The 25,865-nt window shown below is 32.4% G+C and overlaps 6 protein-coding genes across 17 annotated transcripts; 3 read left to right on the top strand and 3 right to left on the bottom strand.

Annotated features, from left to right (window-relative positions):
- Positions 1-849: 849 nt before the first annotated feature.
- LOC104727927 (floral homeotic protein AGAMOUS) lies at positions 850-6,437 on the top strand. 4 transcript variants are annotated; one of them, XM_010446982.2, is made up of 9 exons: positions 850-1,130; positions 1,744-1,981; positions 5,083-5,164; positions 5,259-5,320; positions 5,413-5,512; positions 5,636-5,677; positions 5,756-5,797; positions 5,939-6,129; positions 6,226-6,437. In XM_010446982.2, the coding sequence occupies exons 1-9, from the start codon at positions 995-997 to the stop codon at positions 6,227-6,229; spliced, it is 897 nt and encodes a 298-aa protein (XP_010445284.2). In that variant the 5' UTR covers positions 850-994; the 3' UTR covers positions 6,230-6,437. The 4 variants fall into 4 exon arrangements, with proteins under 4 accessions (XP_010445284.2, XP_087330157.1, XP_087330159.1 ...); XM_087474031.1 differs by having other exon boundaries at positions 978-1,130; positions 5,747-5,797; XM_087474033.1 differs by having other exon boundaries at positions 1,126-1,516.
- A 406-nt stretch (positions 6,438-6,843) lies between these two features.
- LOC104723166 (GDSL esterase/lipase At4g18970-like) lies at positions 6,844-8,934 on the bottom strand. The gene is made up of 5 exons (XM_010441485.3): positions 8,313-8,934; positions 8,068-8,192; positions 7,729-7,974; positions 7,364-7,619; positions 6,844-7,264 (listed from the first exon to the last, which is right to left on the bottom strand). Exons 1-5 carry the CDS (start codon positions 8,542-8,544, stop codon positions 7,041-7,043), a joined length of 1,083 nt encoding a protein of 360 aa, XP_010439787.1. The 5' UTR covers positions 8,545-8,934; the 3' UTR covers positions 6,844-7,040.
- Positions 8,935-9,714: 780 nt separating this feature from the next.
- Positions 9,715-11,646, bottom strand: LOC104723164 (pentatricopeptide repeat-containing protein At4g18975, chloroplastic). Of its 8 annotated transcripts, none has more exons than XR_015571822.1 (8): positions 11,451-11,642; positions 11,269-11,364; positions 11,077-11,178; positions 10,893-10,948; positions 10,713-10,809; positions 10,464-10,607; positions 10,170-10,394; positions 9,715-10,054 (listed from the first exon to the last, which is right to left on the bottom strand). XR_015571822.1 is itself a non-coding variant. In XM_010441481.2 (8 exons), the coding sequence occupies exons 2-8, from the start codon at positions 11,323-11,325 to the stop codon at positions 9,860-9,862; spliced, it is 864 nt and encodes a 287-aa protein (XP_010439783.1). In that variant the 5' UTR covers positions 11,326-11,364; positions 11,451-11,646; the 3' UTR covers positions 9,715-9,859. The 8 variants fall into 8 exon arrangements, 7 of the variants coding, with proteins under 7 accessions (XP_010439783.1, XP_010439785.1, XP_010439784.1 ...); XM_010441481.2 differs by having other exon boundaries at positions 10,170-10,382; positions 11,451-11,646; XM_010441483.2 differs by having other exon boundaries at positions 10,170-10,382; positions 10,893-10,941; positions 11,451-11,646.
- A 3,379-nt stretch (positions 11,647-15,025) lies between these two features.
- On the top strand, positions 15,026-15,708 carry LOC104727926 (protein S40-3-like). The gene has a single exon (XM_010446981.3). The coding sequence runs from the start codon at positions 15,156-15,158 to the stop codon at positions 15,486-15,488; it is 333 nt and encodes a 110-aa protein (XP_010445283.2). The 5' UTR covers positions 15,026-15,155; the 3' UTR covers positions 15,489-15,708.
- A 997-nt stretch (positions 15,709-16,705) lies between these two features.
- LOC104723163 (putative xyloglucan endotransglucosylase/hydrolase protein 29) lies at positions 16,706-19,148 on the bottom strand. Of its 2 annotated transcripts, XM_010441480.2 has the most exons (4): positions 18,750-19,148; positions 18,297-18,397; positions 17,970-18,178; positions 16,706-17,388 (listed from the first exon to the last, which is right to left on the bottom strand). In XM_010441480.2, exons 1-4 carry the CDS (start codon positions 18,961-18,963, stop codon positions 16,830-16,832), a joined length of 1,083 nt encoding a protein of 360 aa, XP_010439782.1. In that variant the 5' UTR covers positions 18,964-19,148; the 3' UTR covers positions 16,706-16,829. The 2 variants fall into 2 exon arrangements, with proteins under 2 accessions (XP_010439782.1, XP_019087815.1); XM_019232270.2 differs by lacking the exon at positions 18,297-18,397 and having other exon boundaries at positions 18,750-18,969.
- A 4,312-nt stretch (positions 19,149-23,460) lies between these two features.
- On the top strand, positions 23,461-25,850 carry LOC104727925 (protein IWS1 homolog 2-like). The gene is made up of 9 exons (XM_019231849.2): positions 23,461-23,552; positions 23,883-24,210; positions 24,305-24,549; positions 24,656-24,785; positions 24,876-24,938; positions 25,029-25,106; positions 25,206-25,363; positions 25,453-25,609; positions 25,713-25,850. Exons 1-9 carry the CDS (start codon positions 23,533-23,535, stop codon positions 25,809-25,811), a joined length of 1,278 nt encoding a protein of 425 aa, XP_019087394.1. The 5' UTR covers positions 23,461-23,532; the 3' UTR covers positions 25,812-25,850.
- Positions 25,851-25,865: the final 15 nt, after the last annotated feature.

Here is a 25,865-nt window from a genome sequence, read left to right as displayed (position 1 = left end):
TAGTGAAACAAACTTCCCTGCAAAATATGTCACTTAGAATTTCAAAACAATTCACAAAAGAAAAGGGAGTAGCGCTGAATTATTTTCCTCTTTAAGAAGATCAAGATTTAGTAAAAACTAAAAACAAAGAAGAAGGCCGATATTTGTTGTAAACAAAAAAAAATGTACTGAGATTTTACCTAAAGATTTTAGTGCCTTCAAAAACTTTCACATGAAAAGGAAAGACAAGTAATGGTAAGTAGAGTCTGCATCTCATGAGTGATTGCCCAACTTGAACCCTCTTTTCATTTAGACTTTTGTGAAAGACCACACAAGAACTACCCACCAATAAAACTCTTCATATATTTTTTCTCCATTTCTAAAAATATATATTCATTTCTACAGTTTCTCAATTTGGGGGATGTCCTTAATAAGTGTATATTTACGAAAAAGTCTGGATGTATGGTGGGTGTTATTTATGGTAATTAACTCTCTATTTATTAATAACATCTTTCATGTGATTTAATTTCAAAAAAGCTGCTATACTCATCCTTTGTTGAACCTTTAGATTACTCTATGTCAATCACTTTTATAACCTAACATATGTCTAAATGTACTGAAAGAAACAAAACAGTTTAGTAAATTATACTCATATGTATAACCAAGTACAAACCTTTTGTCAATACTCAAATTAAATCAACTTTCACCTCAGAACAATATAACATGTGTATGTTCCAAAATAAGTTTATATATATATATATATATAGAATTACTTTTTAGAAGAAAAAAAATACACGTATATCATTCTATCTAGTAAAGAAGAAACACATACTTATCTAATAGATTCGATTCATAAAACTATGCTTTAGTGAGTAAGAAAACAAGTAAACAACACAAATTGACATGACACTATATGGATGTAAAAAGTGGTAAAGAAAATGGTGATAAATATGTATTTTTGTGAAATTTTTTTTTTAAAAAAGAAATAAAAACAAAATATATGATTCCTTTATAAATGTGTATATACTCATCTCTTCACCAGCACAACCTTACCTTCCATTTTCTGCAACTTCTCCAAATCTCATACTTTCCAGAAAATCATTTTCCCAAGAAAAATAACACTTTCCTCTTTGTTCTTCTCCCCCCAACAGGTCAGTCTGATATTTTCTTGTTCCCCAATCCTTTCAAACATTATCTTCTTCATCATATTACTTTGCTTCACTTCTTTTGGTCCTATAAAACCAAATCTATGTTCTTCTTTTTAGTTTCCTTTTTTTTTTTTTTTTTCTGTTTTAATTAGTTTGATTCTTTTTATGTTTATTTAGAGAGAAACAAGATTTAAAATTTCTCTGATCATCTTTATTAGCTCTTTATAACTTTTCTTTTTTTCACAGTCTAGATTTATTTTTTCTTTAGAATTCAAAAAGATTTGGTCTTATAGTTTTAATTTGTTTAACCATATATACTTTATTTGTTCCAAAAAAAAAAAAAAACAGCAACAGAATCCATGGTTAACTCTTGTTAGGAGGATATGAATGTAAGATCAAAACTAGTTTTTGAACTTTCTAATTATTTTTGTTTAAGATATATATGTGTCGGCAAGTTAGAGAATTAAATCTTTATAATAATTCAAGAGATTAAGAAAACATGAAGAATCTTGAGTCTTTTCAAGAAAATCATTTGATGGGTCTTTTTGGAATCTTGTAACTGTAGATTAATCAATTTATTTGCCCTAACAATTTTTTTGTTGGCTTTTTGGAGCAGCAATCACGGCGTACCAACCAGAGCTAGGAGGAGGAGACTCCTCTCCCTTGAGGAAGTCTGGGAGAGGGAAGATCGAAATCAAACGGATCGAGAACACAACGAATCGCCAAGTCACTTTTTGCAAACGTAGGAATGGTTTGCTCAAGAAAGCTTACGAGCTCTCTGTTCTTTGTGATGCTGAAGTCGCACTCATCGTCTTCTCTAGCCGTGGTCGTCTCTATGAGTACTCTAACAACAGGTTTCTTCTTATTCTTGTCCTCTGTTCTTAATTAATATATTATTAGTTATTTTTAAATTCTGATTTAATTTAATTAATTAGGGTTTAATTTCTTTGTATATGTTAAAGCATAAATCTTTACTAGGGTTTTTTTGGATCTTAATTCTCTGCTAGATTTGATTCTATTCTTCTCCTATATATGATTTTAAATCCTCTTGTGGGTAGAATTATTTTTCACTTTTTTTCCTTGATATATATTCCACACATAAATATAAACACACTAATATTTGTGGGAATTTTGTTGTATATATATATATATATATATATATATATGTTTATTTTAATTGCTTTGTAGGTTTTTAGTAGTTATGAATTTGTAACAATTATCTAGATCTATAAATTCTTGTTATATATATGAAGTGAGGAAAATGGTAGAAAGTTAAAAGGAGATATGAGTGAAAGTTAGACAATAAATGAAAAGAAATAAGAAACAATCATTTTTTTTTCTAATGTTGGAGTTTTAGATTCAGTTTTGTAGAACTAAGATTCACTTTGTTGGGTTTTCTTTCTTCACTCATTTCTGTTATATATATATAAATATAATATTATAAGTTTCTATTTTCCCTACTAACAAGTACTTGAAGATTTAGATATATTAATAGATATGGTGTTGTAATAGGTAAAATCTTGATTTTTATGACATAAAAGTAAGTTTTGGGGGAAAACAAATTGGTAGAGAGAAGTAAGGACTATGAGGTCATATCTTCTGTTTTGTGATCATCTTTCCTCCCATCCTCCATTGTTGTTAATGTCTGTGTCTCTCTTTTTCTTCTTCTCTTTCTCTCACTTTCCATTCTTATCTCTCTGATTACTTAATTTCTCTCTCATGAATTATCATATCATATCTATATTTGATATAGTTTTGATACAACACATCCATGTGATGGTAAGTGAGAGTGAATAAGGTGAACTAGATTTTTGGTTTTTCAGGAAATTGAACTTATGAGTGATAGAAATAATGGAACGTACATGTAGCTAGGACAATATGATTATGAGGTTTTTTTTTTTTTTTTTTATCTTTGGTTTTCTTGTGAATGTAAGAATTTAAGAGTCATTTTATAGTTTTGGAAATACGTATATGAGGTACAGGATTAGTTAGAAGTGGTCATAGCTCATTTACTTATCTTTGAAACATTCAAAGTAGGTTCTCATCTTCAAGTAATAAAGATTTGGAACTCAATTGGGATTTTTTGTTTTTAAATAATTTCAAATGGTAATTAAGAAAATAATTAGCTCCTGGGAGGGTCCTTCATTTACCTTAAAATTACTCTTAAAAACAATCAAACTCAATTTGAATTACATTACTCAAACTAGTAATCTCTATTTCCACGCGCAATTTCCAGTATTTATTATTTAGAGACCCACGTGATTTCTTTCTTCTCTCCATTAGAAACATAAAACATGTCCAAATTAAATGGTGCTTTGATTTATCTTTCTTTTTCTCTTAATCGCTTACAGTTGTCAACTCATGTCCTGAAATATATAATTCCCATGTCCAAAACAAGAAAAAGCTAACAACGACTTCAAAATCACCCAATCAACTTTAATTTTGCATTTAAATATCCACTGGGTACTTCAATTAAAGAAAATCAGAATCTCGTTTCTTATTTGATTTTTTAAGAAGTTTTTTTTTTGAATTTTTTTAGAGGTTGGGAATGGGATTGAGCACACAAGATTAGGTTTTGGTGTATGTATGTAAGATTTGTTGTCTTTGTTACAGAATCTTTGATCACGTCATCACTCAGATATTATCTCTTTTATTTTTTATTTTCACTTATATTTACTATTTTTTTATAAAGTTATGTTAGTTTCAGTTTCTTGACTTCTGACAAGAAAGGTTTATGTCATAATGAATTAATTTGGAACCTATTTTTATAAATTCAAAAGATTGTCATCATATTACTACTTTTGACCATTTAATATTAGATTTCATATTTGGTCAATACCCAAATGTTCATATTATGTGTGTAATATAAACAGAGACAAATTATAAGGATACTAAATTTTCATATTTCTATAAAGTAATCACTGAGTAAATATAGATTTGGTATATAAGTAGAGCATTGGAATTGCTTCAACATCTTTGGCGTAGATAGATCTATGCAATTTCTCTTTCTTTAAAAAATTATCACTTTTTTTCTTCTTCTAGAGAGAGAATAATGTTAGGGATTTTTTTTCTTCTCATTTTCTCTCTCATTATGGGCAGAGAGAAGAAAGTGAGATTTTTGGTACGGATCCAATAGATTAAGAGTTTGTTCTGCCTTCTACGATCTCATAATGGACGGTCGTGATCTCTCTCCATCGAAGATTTGAGAGTTGAGACATCAAAGTCTATAACATGTCATCGTAACGTATTTGTGTGTGTATATATGTATGTATGTACAAAGTACATCTATATGCAGAAAACTCAGGAAAAGAAAGAAGAAATAGTTAGAATAGTGATTTGAATTATATTCCAAATTAGGAAAGTATGGAACGTTGTGATGTTACTGGGACAAGTCATTATAGTTACATCCATCACGTTTAAATTAATCCAGTGGTTAAAATTTTGAAGACTATCAAATGTATGTTGGGTTTACCAATGTCTTAATGGGGTTTTTAACACATGTCACATGTCTAAAACCCTAGACATTTCAGACCAATCATGTCACTCTAATTTTGCCAGCATGGCCAGTTTGCAGCCAATCACTAGCTCGATGGATTTAAGGTTTCAGATAGGAATATATATTATTTATTTAGGGTTCCTTTTTATTTCATAAAATGTTTCTTTATTTGTTTTACAACTTTTTAGTTATATTTTTATTAACAGTTTTAATTGTTTTCTTTTACTGTACATTTATCTTCACATCATGTGTCACATTAAGTTGCATTTTTTCTGACTCAAAAGAACCAATGTTTGCTTTTAAGGTTTCGTACTAGAGTTACTTAACTGTGCAAGTGGTCGATTTGACTCTTATAATTATATTTGTTGTTTTTTCATAATGTAGATTTAAGTTAAGTTTTACTGGTAATTTATACTTCTAATTTACCTATTAATTCTTTTTTTCTTTTAATTCTTGCAGTGTAAAAGGGACAATAGAGAGGTACAAGAAGGCAATATCGGATAATTCTAACACCGGATCGGTGGCAGAAATTAATGCACAGGTAAGTTAATTCTACTACACGGATGCTGTTAATATATGTGTTGTGTGTGGGTATATATACTAATATGACAACATTTGTTCATACTTTTTTGAAGTATTATCAACAAGAATCGGCCAAATTGCGTCAACAAATTATCAGCATACAAAACTCCAACAGGTTAAATATTATGCTAATAACTTGAATTTTTTTGATTAAATATTCGTTATTTAAATTATTGATATAATGATATATTTTGATAATTCAACTAGGCAATTGATGGGTGAGACGATAGGTTCAATGTCTCCCAAAGAGCTCAGGAATTTGGAAGGCAGATTAGAGAGAAGTATTACCCGAATCCGTTCCAAGAAGGTTATTATATTTTTTTTTTATTAAATGCTTCAACATCAAATTAATTCCTATGAAAACTATCTATTTCTATATATACATTGTTGCTATGTTTATAAAGTTTTTCTTTATTTGTGAATTTTATAGAATGAGCTCTTATTCTCGGAAATCGACTACATGCAGAAGAGAGTAAGAAATAAAAAAATTCTAATTCAGATGCTACATATGGTTAATGTTTATTTTACTCATTTGCAATAGTTTGTTCAGGAAAGTGATTTGCATAACGATAACCAGCTTCTTCGTGCAAAGGTAAAAAGTATACATTAGATCCATTTCCTATATTTCTCCCCATTAATTGATTTTTGTTATTAATTATATTATAAAATGACGAAAGTACTAATCAAACAAATAATTTATGATATGTTTTTTTTTTGTAATGTGTGTATATAGATAGCTGAGAATGAGAGGAACCATCCGAGCATAAGTCTGATGCCAGGAGGATCTAACTACGAGCAGCTTATGCCACCGCCTCAAACACAACCGTTTGATTCACGGAATTATTTCCAAGTCGCGGCATTGCAACCTAACAATCACCATTACTCATCTGCTGGTCGCCAAGACCAAACCGCTCTTCAGTTAGTGTAAGATAACAAAATCTTGCTCTTCATTTTATCCATTTTGTGTACACTTTCTACGTAAGGTGAGTCTGATTAGTATTATTTATTTTGTTTTTGCAGGTAATATTGGCTGAAAGAAATGGGGGAGTGAATTAAAAAACCAGAACTGGGTTGAGCAATATAAAAAGCTAATGCATGTTATCATATATATATATATATTTCATGAATGTTGTATCGATGATTTCTATACTTATTTGAATTGCTTCTGTTGATGTGAAATATTAATATCTTAAAGACAATGTCATTAATGGTGCTTACTTTGTTTAAAGACATCTACATATGTGTATAAGTGTCTTATTAATTACTTCAACTGTTGAACCTAATTACCAATTCCATGCCCCTTTTAATGAGTTGCTTATAATAAAACATATCTCAATATGAAAATAGTTAAATTTTATAATCAGTTACATTAGGATATTCTCTGATCATCTAGAAATTGGGCTGAGCTCCATCCTCTTTCCCCAGTGTGGTATGGTACAGGCCCGGTCCAACAAAATTTTTGCAAAGGAAAAGTTACACTTTGGTTCTTTCTATGTCAAGAAACAGTTATTAACCAAAAGGTCCAAACTAAACCATTTGCTGCACTTCCAAGCTTCCTCTTATCCAAAATTCTCCATATAATTCAACTTGAGCATCTTCTTAGATCCACTTACTAGATACATGATTGCACGTTTTAAAGATTTAATAGATTGTAATTAGAGAATGAGAGATCCAAAAGAGTTTATCAGTTTAATCATCTATTTAAAATAAACAGCAACTTCATATATTAACTCCACAAAAAAACATAACATTTCTTCTGCAACAAAAAAGATTAAATCTTCCTTCTCTCTTTCTCTGTGTGTGTTTGTGTGGAGGGAATATTTGGACGAGAGAGGCTAGAGCATAGCAAGCTGCTGGATATCATAAGGATGAGCATCAGAAGCAGATTCTCTCTGAAAAGATCGACCACCGATGACAACATTGGCTGCTTCTCCTGGATGAAACGCGTCCCAGAACACAAACTCGTCTCTGTTCAGACATGGAGCTTGACCTGGAAGACAAGTTATCTGTCCATTGTTCCTCCCAACTCCACAACATCCCGCGTTTGTCACCCTAAAACCTGAACCCATTATCAACAAGTCGTCAGATGAAACTATTGACAAAACTTTCAGTTTTTACATTTTTTGGTCTTGAGTTGTTTAAGAAGTGACTCTTTTACCATAGCGAGCAGGATTGGCTACCATTTCTTGGAAAATACCATAAGCATTAATGTAGGTGAACTTGGCGTCTGGTGTGTTTTGGTTGAAATGGTCGACCAGAGACACGAGCTTGCTGTTAAAGATTCTGTTTGCAGAATTGATCCTTTCGTCACAAGTTCTTCCATCTCTACTGTTCTGAGCCAGCTCATTTGGGCTGCATCCTATTGCTCCGATACCAATCAGCGCAAACTTCCTCGCTCCGTTGTTATACAATATCTACTCATCCATACCAAAGAAACATAGATTCATATCAAACGCTCTGTATCATTCAAAAGGATTAAGAAACAGAGAAAACAGAGGAATATAGCAACGAAAATGAACGGACCCGGAGTTGCTGAGTGTAGCGGTTGATGAGGTCATTGGCAAAGGAATCAGGGGAGTACTGGTTTCCGGTTGAGTAATAAACAGGCATAAAATAGTTATTGAGATAGTCGTTACTTCCTAACCCAATCGAGTAGATGCATTTACTTAGGTAATTAGCAGCTTCATTCTCGTCTCCGAGTAGGTTCACCACTTGTGACACAGTGTTTACATGATTAGCTACTTGTCCTGCAAATGTTATTCTAGCTCCCTGAACCAAAAATGTATAAACAGATTTATGTTTCCTAGTCAAATAAAGTCAAGTCTAAAGGAGATATGTCATCAAACTAAAATTGAGTATTACCAACTGACGACCAGTTTCTTCTCGGATTCCGGCAGCTGCAGAAGCGTAGTTTACTCCTCTCAGAATGTCGTCTCCCCTTGCTTGGGAATACGGTGTAATGTAGTCATCGAAACCAAGAAGCTCGGCTTTTTAGATTTCCCGACAGAGGAAAACAGAGAAAAAGTTTGTTGTTCTGTTTTGTTCAGTTGCATGTTTCGGATCAAAGAACATAAATAACAAAGGAAAGGTGATGTTTATAAGATTACTGATGACATCGACGGTGGTTTTGCCGTTGGAGAATCGGCCGGTTGGACCGAACTGGAAGTCTATACCGTAAGGGAAGTAATCAGCTCTTGCTAAAGAAGTAAGCCGATTGTTGTTTCCACTATCAACCAAAGAGTCACCAAATATGAAGTAACACGGGGCTATTGGATCACACATAGCTATGTTCATAGCCATAGCAATAGCCATTATCATAATTACCTTCATCATCATCATTACACAACCTCTAGCTATCTCTCTCTGAAAACCTCCTTATCCGATTAAGAGAGACAACGTGAAGAAGAGGAGAGAGAGATTGGCTTGAGAACGTGAGGAATGTAAATGGATGTATATAATTAAAGGTCAGAAGAATATGGAGGGAATGGACAAAAGAACCAAAAAAAAATGTTTTGATCTTTAAGACAGTTGAAGAAGCATTAATGTCACGCGGTGATAATGTTTATGTGTAGTAACGAGTGAAAGAGACTCTTTCAAAGAGTTGATAATAATACTCTTGTCTCTTGCAGTATTGGGAACAAATCTGATCATTCTGTTAATATAGTTGCCAGAAAAAGTCAAGAACTTTGTCTTCAGAGGGAACCATATGTTCGAAATAATCACATCCATAATTGGACATTTGAAAGATTAGAGATTTAAAACAAAGATGAGGTGGAGACAACGACTGAGTTACCCTTTTAGCTTATTTTACTACTGCGCCAAGAGAAGAGACAATAGTTTGGTTTTGTAATAGATGGCAAATTGTTAACAAATCAAGAAATGTTAGGGGCCACTTGCATAATCTTGATCATGTGTCATTGGTCCTGGGTGGGTTCGAATGGAGGGTTTAGAATGGTGTTGAGCTATGGCTGTATGTAATAATGGAGGTAGATGGAAGAAACATTAAATGTGAAGAGGAAGATACACTGTGTCATGATGATGATCATCATGATTGACATAGTGTGGTAGTTGAAATTCATATATTCTGTGTCTTTGTTCATGCTTCTTCATCTTCTTTAGTGATAATGTAAGATAATAATCACTTTTGGAACAAATTGTGAAGCATTTATCCAACCTTTGTGTACTAATAGCCACAAAAAGCATAAATAAGACGAATTTAGTTTAGGGTTGGTAAGTAATGAAAGAAGAGTGGACCAATAAAAAAACTTATAAATGTAATTGTTGTTATAATGTGACTTTGAGGTTTGAAGTCAGTGACTCATAAATTTGAAGCATGATCTTGTGGGGTTCTCTGACAGAGCAAATAAGTTAAAGCAGCCATGCTGGATTCTTTATCAAAATAAAGAAACATTACAAAAAAAAATGAAGAGACAGAAAAAATTATCATATCTACATCAGTACACCAACCACATGCAAGGAATTATGAACACTATAAAGCATGAATGTCGGTTTGTTCTACCAAGAAAATAAGATAAAGATTATTTAATGGAGATTCTTTTTACCATCATCTTAATGAATTCACAGTCTAAATATTACAATCAAGAGTAAAAACTTGGGGGTAACTTTCTATACATGTGTGTGCATGAGAATGAAATCAACCTTCTTCAGATGAATATCTTTTGACTCTAACCCTTTCACCATTGAAGTAGATGTATTTGAATTCAGAGAGGTACCTCCTAAGAATCAGTTTTCGATTTTCTTCTTGGCCGAGTTCCCTGAAGGCTCGTGCCACTCTTCTCGCTGTATCTTCGTCTGGCCTCACCTTCAGCTCCTCCATATCTGCAAATACCTAAAAGACAAAAAACAAAGCAAATGTATGTTACACCCAAGTCATACTATTTCGAGGAGTATCTAAAGTGTAACGCCAAGATCAATCCTCGAGGAAAGAAAGAACCTTGTTTTACCTCGATAACCTTATTGTGAAGATCATGGTGAGAATACAAAGCAATCATCCTAGCAAACAAGCGTCTTGGGATGGAACGTGTATGCGTATGCAGAATCATGTTCCATAACGATTCTGCCTCATCAGCTCTTTCGTCCATATCAAATGCCAATAAGAGGGTATCATATGTTCCCATTGTAGCACCTTGCCCTTTGCTTAACATCCACTTAGCCACCTGAGTTTGTCACTAAACCCAATCAACTGATGACTACCATATTTAGCAAAAAAATGACACTCGACATAAAGAAAGTCGTACTTGAATCACACGATGCCATTGGCTTCTCTTCCTTAAGATTTGCAAAGCCTTAGCTGCAGCAATAATGGGAAATTCAACCTCCCAAGCTACCCATTTGTTCAAAGCTCCATAAACAGCCTCTTTTTCGTTTGGGAGTCCGGAGAGCTGCAAGTTGAGAGTTACCACCAATCAACATGTACGTTTGATATTCTTTCTATTCCATAGAATCCAGAAAACATACGTTTTAACACGACTTTTTTTCTCACTAACCATTCGGACAAGATTTAGTGCTTTCTGTCCAGATCCAGCAGAGTCATTCTTCTTCCACAAATGATGCTCATTTTTCCCCACCTTCTTCACTTCTTTCCTACAATATCAACACAAATACTTACTGATGAATCACTCGGAAGTTCAGAACAAACAATGTCAAAGATATGGAACCAAACAAACCTCTCCACAGTAGCTCCATAACCTATGTCCAATTTCCCAGCTTGCTTCTCTAAGAACTTGAAAAACAAGTCCACCATTATGACATGTTGAGGTTCATTTCACAGGAATCACAAGGAACCAAGTTTTTAAAAATCTAAAGAACCAGTATAAGATAGATTCTAACCAGAAACAAACATGTTATTACCTTTGCCCTGATACAAAAACCAAACCTTTTCGCCTCCAACGTGGAGTAAGTTCCACAACTTGAAAATCCAAGCAATGAAAAGCATCCAAGTTCCTGAGATTTCTGCAATTTGAAGACTTTTTTGTTTTCACATCTTAAAGAAGTAAATAAGATATAACTCACTGATGGAGAAAACAAAAAGGGATAACTCACTGATAACCCTTGCAATGGAAATATTCCTTGAGTTGGATTGAAGTTACAGAGAAACATTACTGTCACTTACAGCAACACAATCTGGGCTCTGAAGAACTGTAATTGAAATTTGCGAAATGAGAAATTTCTGAAATTGGAGTTGTTTCAAGATAAGAAAACAAAAGAAAAGGTGGAACCTTTACTTGAGCCAGAGAATAACTAACTGAAGCTGATACGATGAAGCAATAACAAAAACGCATTCAGGGAATCGATGAGTGAGAGAGATTACAAGTGATGTTGATGATCGATTGAGCTAAGTTGAAGAGAGAAGAGAATCGATTTAGGGATGATTTTAGTAAACCGAGGCAATTTTGGTTTCGGTTTTAATTCAACCTGGTTAGTGATGACTAGTAGAACGTGAATATAATGGACCTTCTAACCTAAACATGGGCCCTATTGAAACAAATCCAGCCCAACAAAGACAAATGAGTTCTTGAAATCCGGCCACACTTGTGTTTTTTTTGTTGGTTAAAAAAGTAGCATAACTTTTCAATGCATTAAATTGTATATAGTAGTTTTAATTCTAACGAGGGAAGCTCAAATTTTAGCTGAGGAGTCTCCCGGAGGATTACATACCAAAGATCAAATAGAGGATATGGTTCTTTTTGTGTGAAAGATCTCAAATTCTATCAAGTAGGAGGAAGATATATAACAATAATAAAAAGAAATATTTCATCATTTCTCATGGAGAGTTAATAACATCAATCTCATAAAATGTAGTCAATTTTGACTTTTAATACGGATTGTTCTAAGATACCAAAATGTTGTAGTTCTCCAATTTTTCCAACTAATTACAAGTTTTTATATGTTTTGCAACACAATTGTTCTTTTTCATTTTATGCTAGTAAGGGCCGACAATTAATTCGTTCAACTAAATTAAAATATTTTATTTTTTGATATTTATTTTGAGTCAATAACCAATCTATGAATTTTTGTTAATTTTTATTTGATGGTGTGATGAATTGATTATTATTATTATTGTGCTAGCTAGGTTGATTTATTGTCTAAATTAATAGAAAACTATCAGTCAACCATTATCACTAAGGTTTTGAAGTTAAATTTCCAAGTTATGTTTTATAATTGATTAGGTTATCAATACTTGATTATTATACTATAAATTTTTTGTAAACCATTTCAAACTTTCTAGTTTCTTCCGATTATTAGCAAAGAAAACGTGAATTTTCATGTGAAAAAACTTGAATTAATTCATTGATAAATGTTTTTTTTAAGAAGAAGAAAAAACTAACGACGATGTCATTAAGAAGGTCCCATACAAATTGATATTGGACTAATCAAGAAAATGAACACCTTATCTCTATTTCCACCTCTCACGCCCAATTAAATGTCTTTCTTAATTTCCTCTAAACTCATTTGAATTTAATCAAGTTTCCTTGAGGACTGTCCCTATGACTCATGCATGTTATAATTAGTTATAACTTTAAGAGATGTAGGAAAAACCGAGTATAGTTAGAAACAGTAGTATAGCACGATAAGAGATAATATGGTATAATGATATGATAGAAATATAACGGTTTAATTAGTATTAATGATAACTTTGTGACGTGAGTTTTTAGTATATTTTGTTAGAATACACACCATGTTTGGCATGATTATTTTTTTTTTGAGTTTTTGAAACGATGAGATGATTTTAAATTTCTTCAAAAACATATTTATGATAGTAATGTTACTATAAAGTTATTTAAGTATGTACAAAGACCTCTCTATGCAGGATAATTACTTAATCTATGTATAATGTATATATAGAGAAGGTTTTAAAAGTATGACTATTTGAGAACGAAAATATAGTAAGGGACATGGAACAAGAAAAACCCTTTTACAAAAGAAAAGAAGACATGGAACAAGATATACATATGCATGCGAAAACTATATGTACATAGAAGTTATTTTTTTTTTGGAAGGACCACTACAGGAGTAGGAAGTAGGAATAAGTAGGAACCACACTTGTCCAAAGGTGTCCAAAAATTTGGCTAAGTCATTGTCTTTTAGCATAAGACTATGCATCTATGATTACCCCGATTCGTACAATGTCCAATTCATTCGACTCTATCTGTCTACCTCTTTGTCCATTTTCATTGTCACTCTTCAATTGAATGTCTAGGACATGCACGAATTTTCAATTTTCACCGAATTGTTCCAACACTGAACTAGATCTTAATTAAGGCCGAATTGTTTCAACATTGAACTATATCAAATTAATGTATGAAGCGATGATGTATTTATCCCATCTGTTTTGCGTTGAACACATATATAGAAACACCACACATCATTATTGATACAAATTTTTTTGTTCTATTCTAAAGCCAAATGTACTTAAGAAAACAGTTTGCATCTTCACGACACTTACCCAAATATTAAATATGCTTCTCCAATTTGGGTAATTTTTTAATCTCAAAAACAAGCTGTTCAAGTCATCTAAAATGTAAAAAAAGAACTAATTTATAGATATAGTTTGAGAATTAGAATACTCTTTTCATCTTTTGAATAACCGTTTCGATTTATATTACTTTTATACTTCGCATTCGTCATATTGTTTCGCTTATTTTGAATCATTTTACAAACTTTTTTTAAAGCTTAGTTTCTACGAAATCAAAATGAAAATATAATATAGAAGTAGAAGAAAAAAAAACAATACCCTAGTAAAATTTACTTGAAATCCCAATAATCATATTGTAAAATTCAACAACTTAATTGAGAATTCTAACTATATGATAGGTGGATCGGATGAGTCGATCACTTTCAATAACCCTTTTTTTGTTAAATGTACTCCTCAAGGCATGTCTTTCTCGTAAATAATTGTCTTTCAATAATAATAATAATAATAAATAAATAAAAACTTTGCTTTTTCGACAAAACTCACGGATAGACTTGTTTGTCAACAAGATATAATAGAGATGGTATTTACAACAAATTTTATTTCCTTGGAATCACTCATCCAACAAAAATGTTAAAATAAACATCAATGGTTCTTTCCTACTTAGTTGTATTCTTTTTTAGTTTGTTAATTCTTAAAAGTAAGAGTGTTTTGGACAAAACAAACTCCCGAAGAGGTTAGACATTACAAAACTAATAATGGAAGCAATGGAGAAACCAATCTTGCAAGGGTTTTTTTAACCATGGGAACTCAATCTTTCCCTTTTTTTTCTTCTCCGAAAGCAACAACTTAATGATCAGCCGTTAACTAACGCCACCACGTAAACGCGCACGAAGGAGAACGACGGCAGTTTTAAGATAACGTAGACACGTGGCACCGGCACACGCTAGTCGGAAGCTTTGTGACGTTAACTTTGGCTGACGTTAAGCTAGTTCGACCTGGACACGTGTGACTTTCAAGTTTTTTGTGATCATACGATTCTATATAGCGTTGAACAGTTTAGTCGCGGAGCTTGCGTTTAGTATAGCGTCCATCATTAATTGTGTATATAGGGAATTTTGAATTAAAAAGAATTATACTACATGTTACTAATTACGGACTCAGACGCAACTACATTATTGCAAAAGGATGAATAAGTAGATAATCCTTAATGATTAATTAATCATGAGATCGAATCCCTTGACGTCACTCAAACACCTTCAACGATGAGGTCATGTGATGTAACAAAATATATTAGTAGTTAATACTTACACGTTTACATACACATATGTAATCGTCATATTTGTATATATACGTGTAAAACATGAGATTCTCTTTTTTGCGATGTCTCCTTCTATATAAGTTCCAATTGTTTGTGTCTTCTATTTTTTTCTACCGCAATCTTCAATCAAATCATATATCCAAAAATTTCCCCTCACTTTCTTGGCAAAAAAAAAAACATTTTCTTGATCTTTCAATGTCAGACGAATTTCAAGAATCCGAGGTTATTTTTTCCGATGAGTATTTCACGAAGAAGAGAGACATCAATAGTACTAGCAACAACGAAAACAAGAAAGGAAAGACGACGGCAACGGAGAAAATTTCATCTCCGGTGAGAATTCCGTCAAGAACTAATTTCCGGTGTACGGAAGAGGTGGAAGAGGATGGAGAGATGACTCCGCCTCATATCATAATGGGAAAACGTAGAACGGAGACGCAAATGGCGTTTTCGTTTTGTAGTCTTAAGGGAAGAGACTTGCGTCGACATCGTAACTCCGTTCTTAGGATGACCGGTTTTTTGGAAGTTTAGTTGATCTTGAAATATATATAAAAAATGAGAATCGGTCCGGTTTAGTTTGATATATTTGGGTTCGGTTTACGTCATTTTTCATCATTTGGATGTAATGTAATATTAGCTTTGAAACGAACCAATTAAGGTATCATGTTTTACACGTATAGCATAGCGTTGAAACGAACCAATGTACCACGATTTGTTATATTTGGTGAAGAAACAAGTTTTTTACTACGAATATATTTTCCCATAAATTATCAGGTAAAATGTTAAATTTCCGGTTAACTTAGATATGAAATTATTTTATATAAATTATTGTTAGGTTTCTTGAGAAGTGGAAAAACCATAAGAATAAAATCTTATGTTTAAAACTGAGTTATGGGTTTGCTTGAGACGTAATTGGTTTCTTGGATTGTAAATTTTGTGTTTGGTCCACACTCTACATTCATGGGATTCTGCAATTTGCCAATTTGCTTTGCTAACGTGAGCCGTAAAAAAGCGTAAATGCTATTCTGACCTGAACCAAGGGAGAGATACCTTGGAAATTTCGGGTAAATAAAACAAATTGATACCTTATAAACTTCGATCCAAATTTGTATACATTATTAATCTAATCAACATGTAACCTTGCTTTATATTAAGGAATGTTACATGTCATCTTATTAAGTTTGAGACTTGCCTAAACAAAGTGTTTTTGTTGACAATTTCATTACTGATCACCAGATTAGTTAGCCAGTAATCGTAGTGTTTAATAATAATATGCATATGGAACAGAGAAAGTTACACATCAGAATTATTTTCTTCCACGTATAGTTTTATTTTTTTGGTCACATGTTAAAAAATAGTTTTATTTTGCTACATATTTTTTTTGTAGTTTTACGTCAGTTTGTTTTGTCAACAAGTTATAAATAGGTTAGATTTCATTTTGTATGGAGACATTCACATACCGAAAAAGTTCATAGCCATCTCAGCTTTACCAATATAGTCGGATTGCTGAGCTATGTGTTTTCGGGTTACGTTTACATTACGTCTGGATAATGTTTTAATTTCTTGTTTTTAAATAGAAAATACCCCTTTTGCTATCGTATTCTGATTTCAAATTTTGCTTAAATTTACCTAATTATAATTAATCTTTTACATTGCTAATTAAATACTCTCACATCCTTTAAAAAAGAAATGGAGAAGTAACTTTCTTCTTATTGTTATTTAGTTTCTATTCTTAAAAGCATTTGAAATACTTAAAAAAGGTTAAGTTGCAATGGGCATATCACATATCATTTTATCTTCTCGTTTTCTGTAAACATACGATATAGATGTATATCACATAGTCAGCCGCAATGAACTCAACTAACTTAAATGCTATAGATCAGCTGATACAACCGATACCGGCGTGGACCGATTCCGTCGCCGTTTCTTCCGTGCTTTATGCACCTTAGGATGACTACCACCAAACTTTAACCGTCCAGTATCCCTAAACCGGTTCTTCTCAGCCGTCACAATAACACACTCTGGGGGAGGCACCGAGTATCGAATGGTGTCGTAACAATACGAATAATACATATAACGTTCTCGGAACCGTCTCATTGAAGCTGCTTGTTTAGGACTAATGGTTGAGTAGTCGTTGGTCATGAGAAACTTGTCGGAGACAGAGCAGTTGATGTGATCATAACCTATGTTGTTGTTTTCTCCAGTGACGGTGGGGAGTGAGTCGGAGACATTACAACCGTCTAGGGCAATATCTTTGAATTCAGAGACAAAGGGTGAAAATGTGTAGTCGACTCCGAATTTTCCACCGGAAGTAGCCCAGCTTGAGGCGTCCCAAATGGTGGCGTAGAGAGACATTGGCTTCTGTGGATAGTCTCCTTCCATTTTTTCTTTTCTTATGATTTCTCTTATTGGTACATCATCTACCCAAAATCTGCAAATAACAAATTAACCAACGTACACATTTCGTAGCTTTATCTTTTTGTAACTATAATTACATATAATCATAGTAAGGGTTATATATATTCCATATATACATGGGGCTAAAGCTAGTTTTATTCATGAGTCTTCAATCTTAACTTCAAGAAGATTGAATAATTGTAACAAATTTGGTTATTACATTTAATCCAAATTGTACATCGTTAAATGCGTATAAATGAGACCAAATCAATGGTGAAATGAAATATGTGTTTGCCGTGTCAAATTTTGGCGTTGACTAAACTAAATGTATGGAGTACTAAATAACAACCACTTAGTTTATTTGAAATAGTTATTTCATGCTCACTATCAAAACACTATTAACCCCATACATACACCATCTTACACATAATCGGACAAAAGTCCTTAGAGATCACCTAACTAATTATGGTTTTAATTATTTACTTTAAAAACAATCCAAAAGTACCATTTTTATTCTCATGATAATCTTGAAAACCTTATTGTCATCTAATGTCTATCACCCTTTTTATATTAAATGAATGAAAAAAAAAAGAAGAAGAAAAAGAGAAAACTAACATTATTTTGGTAGGGGTCCAAAGTATGCTATAACGGTGAAACTCCTTGGAGGGATCAAACCAAAGACGGTAGCGTTCTTCCCGGCCGCGGTTTGTGCTACCGTTCCCATACATATTCGTTTGAAATCGCCACGGCTTCCCTTCTAGATTCCCTAAAAACTCTATGTCTAGTTCATCATGGTTCTTCACAAACACATCGCCGTTTGATGTCTGCATAAATCTCATTTACAATTTTCACACATTAATTAACTCATTCAGTCTTTTGATATTATTAATTTATTTTTAAAATTTGTATGATAAAAAACAATTGAGAAAATTAGTGATTTACATAGAAGGCGACGACGATATCAGCCGTATAAGCTCCAGGCAACTTTATCAACGAACTGAAAAATCCATGCTGATACATGCTTGAAGAGATAAATCCAGACCCTAATCAAATTCATTTTATCATCGTGTATTAAACATATAGTTAAAAAGCAACGATTTGATTAGTGGTCGCTACTAGATATATATACAACCGCAGAAAATGAAATAGCTTATGAAAATGCAAAAGAAACTTAACAATAACTGAAGATCGATGGGGATGCGAAAGTTCACTATTTTATCGTCCAACTTACGAATATAAATCAAGATTTTGCAAAATTTCATGTTTGGTGAAACACGGTATTATAATCGCAGAAGCATGTTACATACATATCCACTATCATAAGCCTAAACATTCAAGAAATCGTCGTAATATTTTTTTTTATAGAATTATGATTCAAAGACAAGAAAAAGGTACCAGTGTATTTGTCGAGGAGTAATCGAACGCTACGATCATCAGGAGATCGGATGAGATTACTTTCTCCAAACAAATGAGAAAGACCTTCATCGAAGAATATCGGATTTATGTTCTCCAATCCCAAAACACATCTACATGATACGATCATTACCATCGTAATTATTACCACTAATATTCGATTCTCTATCCATAGGAAATAGATTGAATCTCTCATAACTTTTTTTTTAATATTACCAAATCTAGAAAAAAAGAAAAAAAAAAAAAAGAAGAAGAAGAAGAGAAAAATCGGTTTATTTTCTCTTTTGTCTGGTCTAAGATCGTTGCTCTTGTTTTTATGTTTTCTAAAGATGCGTCAAAGTGGGAGAGAAGACCATGGAATGGTCTAATTTTTTAGCTTCTATCCTTTGTTAAAAATTGTCAAAAAGCGACTCTATGGAATTGCCATTTGAGTTATCTATGGAATTGCCATTTGAGTTTATTATTTAGATTTAAGTAGATAATAATAAGAAATTATAGGATACCATATATCTACGGCATAGGGTATTATATATATATATATATATAAAGTTAATTTTTCTTTAATTTCCTTTCTCCATATCAACATCCACTTAGGCAATGTTATATATATTTTTTACATTAAAAATATTATTTTAAATATTCATTCATCGAGTAATTATTATTTATAATTAATAATAGTAAAAAAAAACAAATTAATTAAAACTGAAAAATAGTAAAAATAATAGAAAATTCTTTTAGTAAATAATAAAAATAATAACTATATAAAAATGAATTAAGTAAAATAAATAAATATTTTAAAATAGTAATAATAATACTATGAATTTATTTTAGTAATAATGTTATTATTCAAATTTTAACCAAAAAATAATAATATTCCAAAATTTAGAATGTGTTAATGAGTTTTAGAATAGAAGTTAGATTTTAATGTAATTATATTTATAAAAAATTTAACATAAAAATAATAGTGAAATGAAACATTAGTTTCTAAGAAATATATACTACTAAGATTTATTCACTTATAGAAAAATAAAAGATTAATTACTCAACTCAACTTAAAAGTTTTGATCTAAAACGAAGACATTGTAAGGGTCACACTTTTTTTCCGGGGAAAACTACAAAGAAAAATTCTTCAAAAAATATTAGGGCATTCTAAAAAATACCCCTTTTTCATGCATCTTTTTTTAAATACTCCTCCATGTTGACCATTTTTAAAATCATTCCTCTTTATGTACAAAATGACCAATTTACCTTTTCATTGAGTGATAACAAAAATGTGCAGTCATCAAAATTAAAAAAAATTCCGGCAAAAAAATAAAAAAATTTCCGCCAAAAAAAAAAAAAAATTTCCCCTAAAAAAATGAAAAAAGTTTCTGCCAAAATTACGAATTTGGATTTTCCCGCCAAAAAAGTTGAATTTTATATCTTATAAAAAGCTTTTTAAAAATTTGTAAACGCTTTTAAAAATATTTTAAAAACCTTGTAAACGCATTTACAAGGTTGGAAACCTTTTAAAAACCTTATAAAAGTCTTGTAAACGCTTTTACAAGGTTGGAAACCTTTTAAAAATCTTATAAAAGCCTTGTATTTTTTTTTGGCGGGAAAGTTTTTTCAAAAATTTTTTGGCGAGAAAATATGTCGGAAATTTTTGTGGTGGGAAAATTTTATTTTTCATTTTATTGATTAAGTTAATTTTGATGTAAGGTTAAAATGATCATTAAAAATTAAAGGAGGCCAAAAATGAAAATGGCCAAAAAAAGGGTATTTTTGAATAGGGGTATATCAAAAAGGGTATTTCTAACAAATTTCCAAAAATAATCCATCTAAAAAAACAAAAAACAATGATCACAAAATATTTAAAAAATGATATGTAAGTCGTTATAAAAAAGTGACATATGATTTGAATAGCATATCTGAGAAGACATATTATTAAATGGAGCTACAATTCTATAACATGATAAAAATATAAAATATAAAATAAGCTTGAGATTTCATCAATTTTATCAAATACTTTTAACCAAAAACATTGGCAGAAACAACATATTTAAAGTAAGACGAAGCTGAAGTTGCATCACAAAATTAACATATGAAAATAGCATATAAGGTTTTAGACAAATATGTAATTTGGATTAGTGAACGAATATTCATTGTCGGATTCAATCGTTTCACTATCTAAGGATTCTTGACTTGGTCAGAAATTCTATATATTATGGCAGGTGATGCCTTAGACAACTCCGTTGTAGCGATAACACTAAAAATATTCATAAAACTTTGTATATTTGCATATAATGTGGGATATTGGTATGTTTAAATGATCTTTATAATTAGGTCAACGATCGACATTTGACGATAATTTTTTTTCAAAGATGTTTTAATGGGTATGAATATGGAATGAACTCTTCTAGGGATAAAATGTCAGAAAATTGTCGACAATATTGTTTATTCTTCCAGTGAACTTCTTAGGTCATTTTTTGTTAATACGTGATATATTATTGATTTTCCAGAAAAACATTATTGCAACACTAGACATATATTATATATAGATGAAACGATCCGACCCGTTTTTAATATTATAATAATAATAATCTATTAATCCTATACTCACTAACCACCTAACCACAATCCAACCAAACAGCGGAAATAACTAAAAGATATCATTAACCAACAACCAATAATAGTGATAATTCAACCAAGTCATAAAACATAAAATATAAAACCAGCAACCTAGCAATGTTTTACTGACTCATCTCTAGCAACTTAACAGAAGCCAGACAACACATCAACGAGCCACTAGAACATCATCCTCTTCATCGCCTAGATTCACGATCACACTTTGCCTTTACTTGCACCACAAACACAAATTGAGATGCATGAGTATTGTTATAAACACTCAGTGAAACAATCCTCCCATCTACTGGGCTATACACACAAGCAATTGAGATTACTCTAACCAACAAACAACAATCAACAAACAAACCAGGACAACTGCATCGACCGACACCAACTGGGATTGCATCGACCGAGACAAAACTCATCTGCATTGACCGACACCAACACTGCATCGACCGATGCATGCTCGACATTTCACAAAATCTCTAATTGCATCGATCGACACCTCCACATGGCATCGACCGATGCTCCTAGGTCAAATCGCGCCGTCCTCGCATTGTATCGACCGATGCACATAGTGCATCGTTGGACGCACATGCCGAGCATCGTTTTCCCTGAAGCTCCTCATCATATCTTCGTTCATAAAACCATCAAAACATGATCCTCTGCCACAAAGAGGCCTCACAAAGCTCCAAGTGACTCATAAACATTCTAACAAGCCAAGGAATCAACCACATAATACATAAACACAAAAATCAGAGAAATCTCAAGCTTAGATAAGCCATGGTCATGCACTCACCTTTTCCAAAAAAGATTCTGAATTTAAACTGACGAATCTACACTCCTAGCAAGCTCCTACAACGATCCCAACTATAGATCTTCCCAAGAACAGCCACAAATCTCCCAAAATCCTCAAGAACAACTTCTCACTTTCTTTTCTCTCTAAAAACGGCTAAACTCGACTCAGTGACGACACAAACTCCTTTTTAACTCGACTTAAAGGTTTTCCTAACCCCAAAACGCAGCCAAGCACACGTTTAACTTAAGTTGCCTCGCGAAAACCAACCTTGCATCGATCGATGCACCTCCCAAACCAGGATTTCGGTTCACGAATGTTACAATAGATTAGTAAAATTAGTATGGCGTTTAAAATTATACGGATTTAACTTCTAAACTTAAAATGATTAATTATATTTATATTCAATGATTCTAATTGATAAAAATCATAAACTAAAATCCCGCGCAAATAGATATAACAAAAAAAACATTATCTTCAACCATATATATGTTGTATATCACTTAATAAAGTATGTGTAGTATTTATATAGATTTATACTCAAAAGTTTGAATGGATATATTTGAGCTCAAGAATTTTTATTGATAGAAAATATTTTAATTTATAATTGACAGGACAACAAATTGATAAGATTGATAAGATAAGTGAATTCAAAATTTGATCCATATGTATTTCTATACAGTAGATAATTTGAGTAAAGGTCTCATATATATCTCATATTTGCTAAACAAACAATTTCAGATAATTAAGATTTATAAATTATATAGTTTTTTTCTTCTTCTAAAAATGAATTTATTCATAGTTTTCATGATTTGTATATTTGTATTAGGATGGAGATAACAATGTAGTTATCGAAGATGTCAAAGTTCTTAGATTTCAAATTTATTAGTTTCAAAATAAGTAATTATTGATTAAAGTTCACTACAATTTTTATATAAAAAACAACTAATAGTATATACTTTTGTTGGAATTTAACTTGTACTTGCCATCATTCTCTCTGTAAATTTGATAACATTAAAGATTCTATAGGTACATTTAGTACTGTGTTAGCTGCTACTCAATAAACAAAATATTTTGTTTTGTTTAAATTAATATCTTTGTTGGAGTAAAAAGATGGAATATGGAAAATATCCACTTTCCCTTTATTTCCTTTTCCAGTTTTTGGAAAACTCTCCGCGGTTTTGCTGACGTGGCGAGATCAGAGCAGTTCATCAAAACTAATCCAGTTGCTTGAACTTCACGAACCTAGCTTAGTGTGTATATATATATGCATATAAACACTGCCAACCCAACTCTATTGCTATTTGTTCTAATTAAACATTCTGCGAATTGAACTCAGAAACAAAGCGATCGAAACTAAAGATGAGTCACGAAGAGGATACGTAATGCTTTCTTCTTCTTCTTCTTCCTTATTTTATCTCTATGAATTCTATGGTTTATGCAAAGAATTAGGGTTTACAAGTTTCGTTTCTTGGATCCTTGAAGCGGTTCTGTAGATTTTTTGTTCGTCAGATTTTTTGTTTGTCTCCGTATGTGCGAGTACAGTTCTAAGAATTAGGGTTTTTGTTTAATCATCAATACTTTCATTCGATGCATGTAGACACAACTACATTTAAGTTTGATGAACACGATGGTTAACATCGACAAATTTTGGTCTTGATCACAATATCTAGGGTTTTAACGATTTCATTGTTCTTTCTTTTGTCCCGCAGGATGCAAGCGTTGAGTCATTCTGACGATGAATGGGTGAACGAACTTGAAGATGTTCTCACGGACCCTAAAGAGAAGGAGGAATCGAAATTTACAAGGAGGAGATTAGAGAAAAAGTCGAATTCTGTTCCTGATGCAGGAGACGGAGTTGCAGAAGATCTTGACGATTGTATTGAACCTGATGTTAATGACAAAGTCGGGAAGAAGAGACAGAGGAAGAAAGATGAGTCTGTTCTTGACAAGTCTAAGAATAAGAAGAGGAAGAAGAGGGATGACTCCACAGAGGTTCAAGAGATGTGGGATTCAATTACGAACGACAAGAACCCCAAGGTTTGTTTATTTTCTTGTCTAAAATCTTTTGGCTCATTGTTCTGTTTTCTTGAGATCATAAGTTTGATTTTTTTTCTGTCTTTATTGTTAACAGGATGTTGATAAAGACGAAGTGAAGCGTCTAAGGAAAGAAGATAACGATGAGATTAAAAACTTGTTCAAGCTTAGGCCAAAGAAGAGCAAGGTCGAGAAAAACGCGTCAGAGAGTGCTATGCAAGTAGAACAAGTGATTGCAACTCTTGAAATTGCGGTAGAAGACGATGTAATTCAAAACAGAGAAGGGAAGCCCGCCATTAATAAGCTCATGAAGTTGCCTCTTCTCATTAACGCTCTCTCAAAGTAAACAAGATTCATCCAACTCTTTAATCAATCCTTTAAGTGATTATAATGCACTCTATATCTTCGTGTGATATATCTCTGACATTTTTCTCTGTCTCTTTCACAGGAAACCACTTCAAGCTGAGTTCTTAGATCATGGAGTACTTAATCTTTTAAAGAATTGGCTCGAGCCGCTTCCTGATGGTAGCTTACCGAACATAAACATCCGCACTGCCATTTTGGAGATCCTCAAAGATGTATGAACCTTCTTCTCTTCCATTATAATAAGGTCTAAATTATAATTTGGCTAAGAAATATCTCACCTTTGTTATTCATCTGTTTTGCAGTTGCGCATCGATCTAGATCAAGACAGTAGAAGAGAACAGTTTATCAAGAGCGGTATAGGGAAGGTAAAATATCAAAATAACTTAAGCAAAAAATCATAGCAGAAAGGATTCTTCCTTGTAGAGTTTAATGTTCCTTCTTCTGTTTTCTTGCAGGTCATAATGTTTTTATCAAAGTCAGATGAAGAAACTACACCTAACAGGAGACTCGCTAATGATTTAATCAACAAATGGGTACTTATCTATATATAAACCCTAAATCCTTTTCTGTTATAAACAGTTCTTGGGGTTTGATTCCGTTGTTACTCACCTCTGGTCTTGATTTTTTGGCAGGGCCGTATCATTTATAATAATAGCACAAGATATGATACTATGTTAAGTAAGGAGGAACGTCAAGAGCAACAGCAAATGCTATTAAGAAGACAGAACAAGACTCGTAAGGTGTCTGAAAGAAAAACTATAATCTGTGATACAGATGTTGAGCTTTATGTGTAAGTTTCTCTTTTGTTTTTAGCTCAGCTTAAAATTTTTTTGTGTTTTTTGGTAATCTGAAAAATCTATGTTCAATAAAAACATGCAGGAAACCAAAATCCAAGCTAGGTACATGGACAGGAGGAGGAAGAACGCAAATACCAAACGCAATGTCGATGGACGTTAAGATCCGTCCTCAAGGCAAAGTTGATGTAGAACTCGTAGTTTCTGTCAAGAAGCAAAAGGAAGCCAGCACCCGTGAAAAGGTAAGTGTCCTGCAGTAACAGATAGATGATCACTACTTGCATTGTATCCATAACTATTTTTTTTGTTTGAAAACTAATAGAAATATGTTTACCTTTGTGACAGATAATCAAGAAACTGCAGAATCAAAAGGTCTTCAGGAAAAGGGGTATGCAAGCATTGAAGCCTAGTGCAGATGGCCGCACTATGTTCAAGTACTTGTAGAGATTATTCACCAGAGAAGTTTTCAACACGCATTGCGTCTAGCGTTTTATGTAT

This window comes from Camelina sativa, chromosome 11 (assembly GCF_030686135.1).
Source record: "Camelina sativa cultivar CO46 ecotype springtype chromosome 11, ASM3068613v1".
Taxonomy (NCBI): domain Eukaryota; kingdom Viridiplantae; phylum Streptophyta; class Magnoliopsida; order Brassicales; family Brassicaceae; genus Camelina; species Camelina sativa.
The sequence above is the reverse complement of the archived record's forward strand: the minus strand, read 5'-3'. Positions and strand labels throughout refer to the sequence as shown.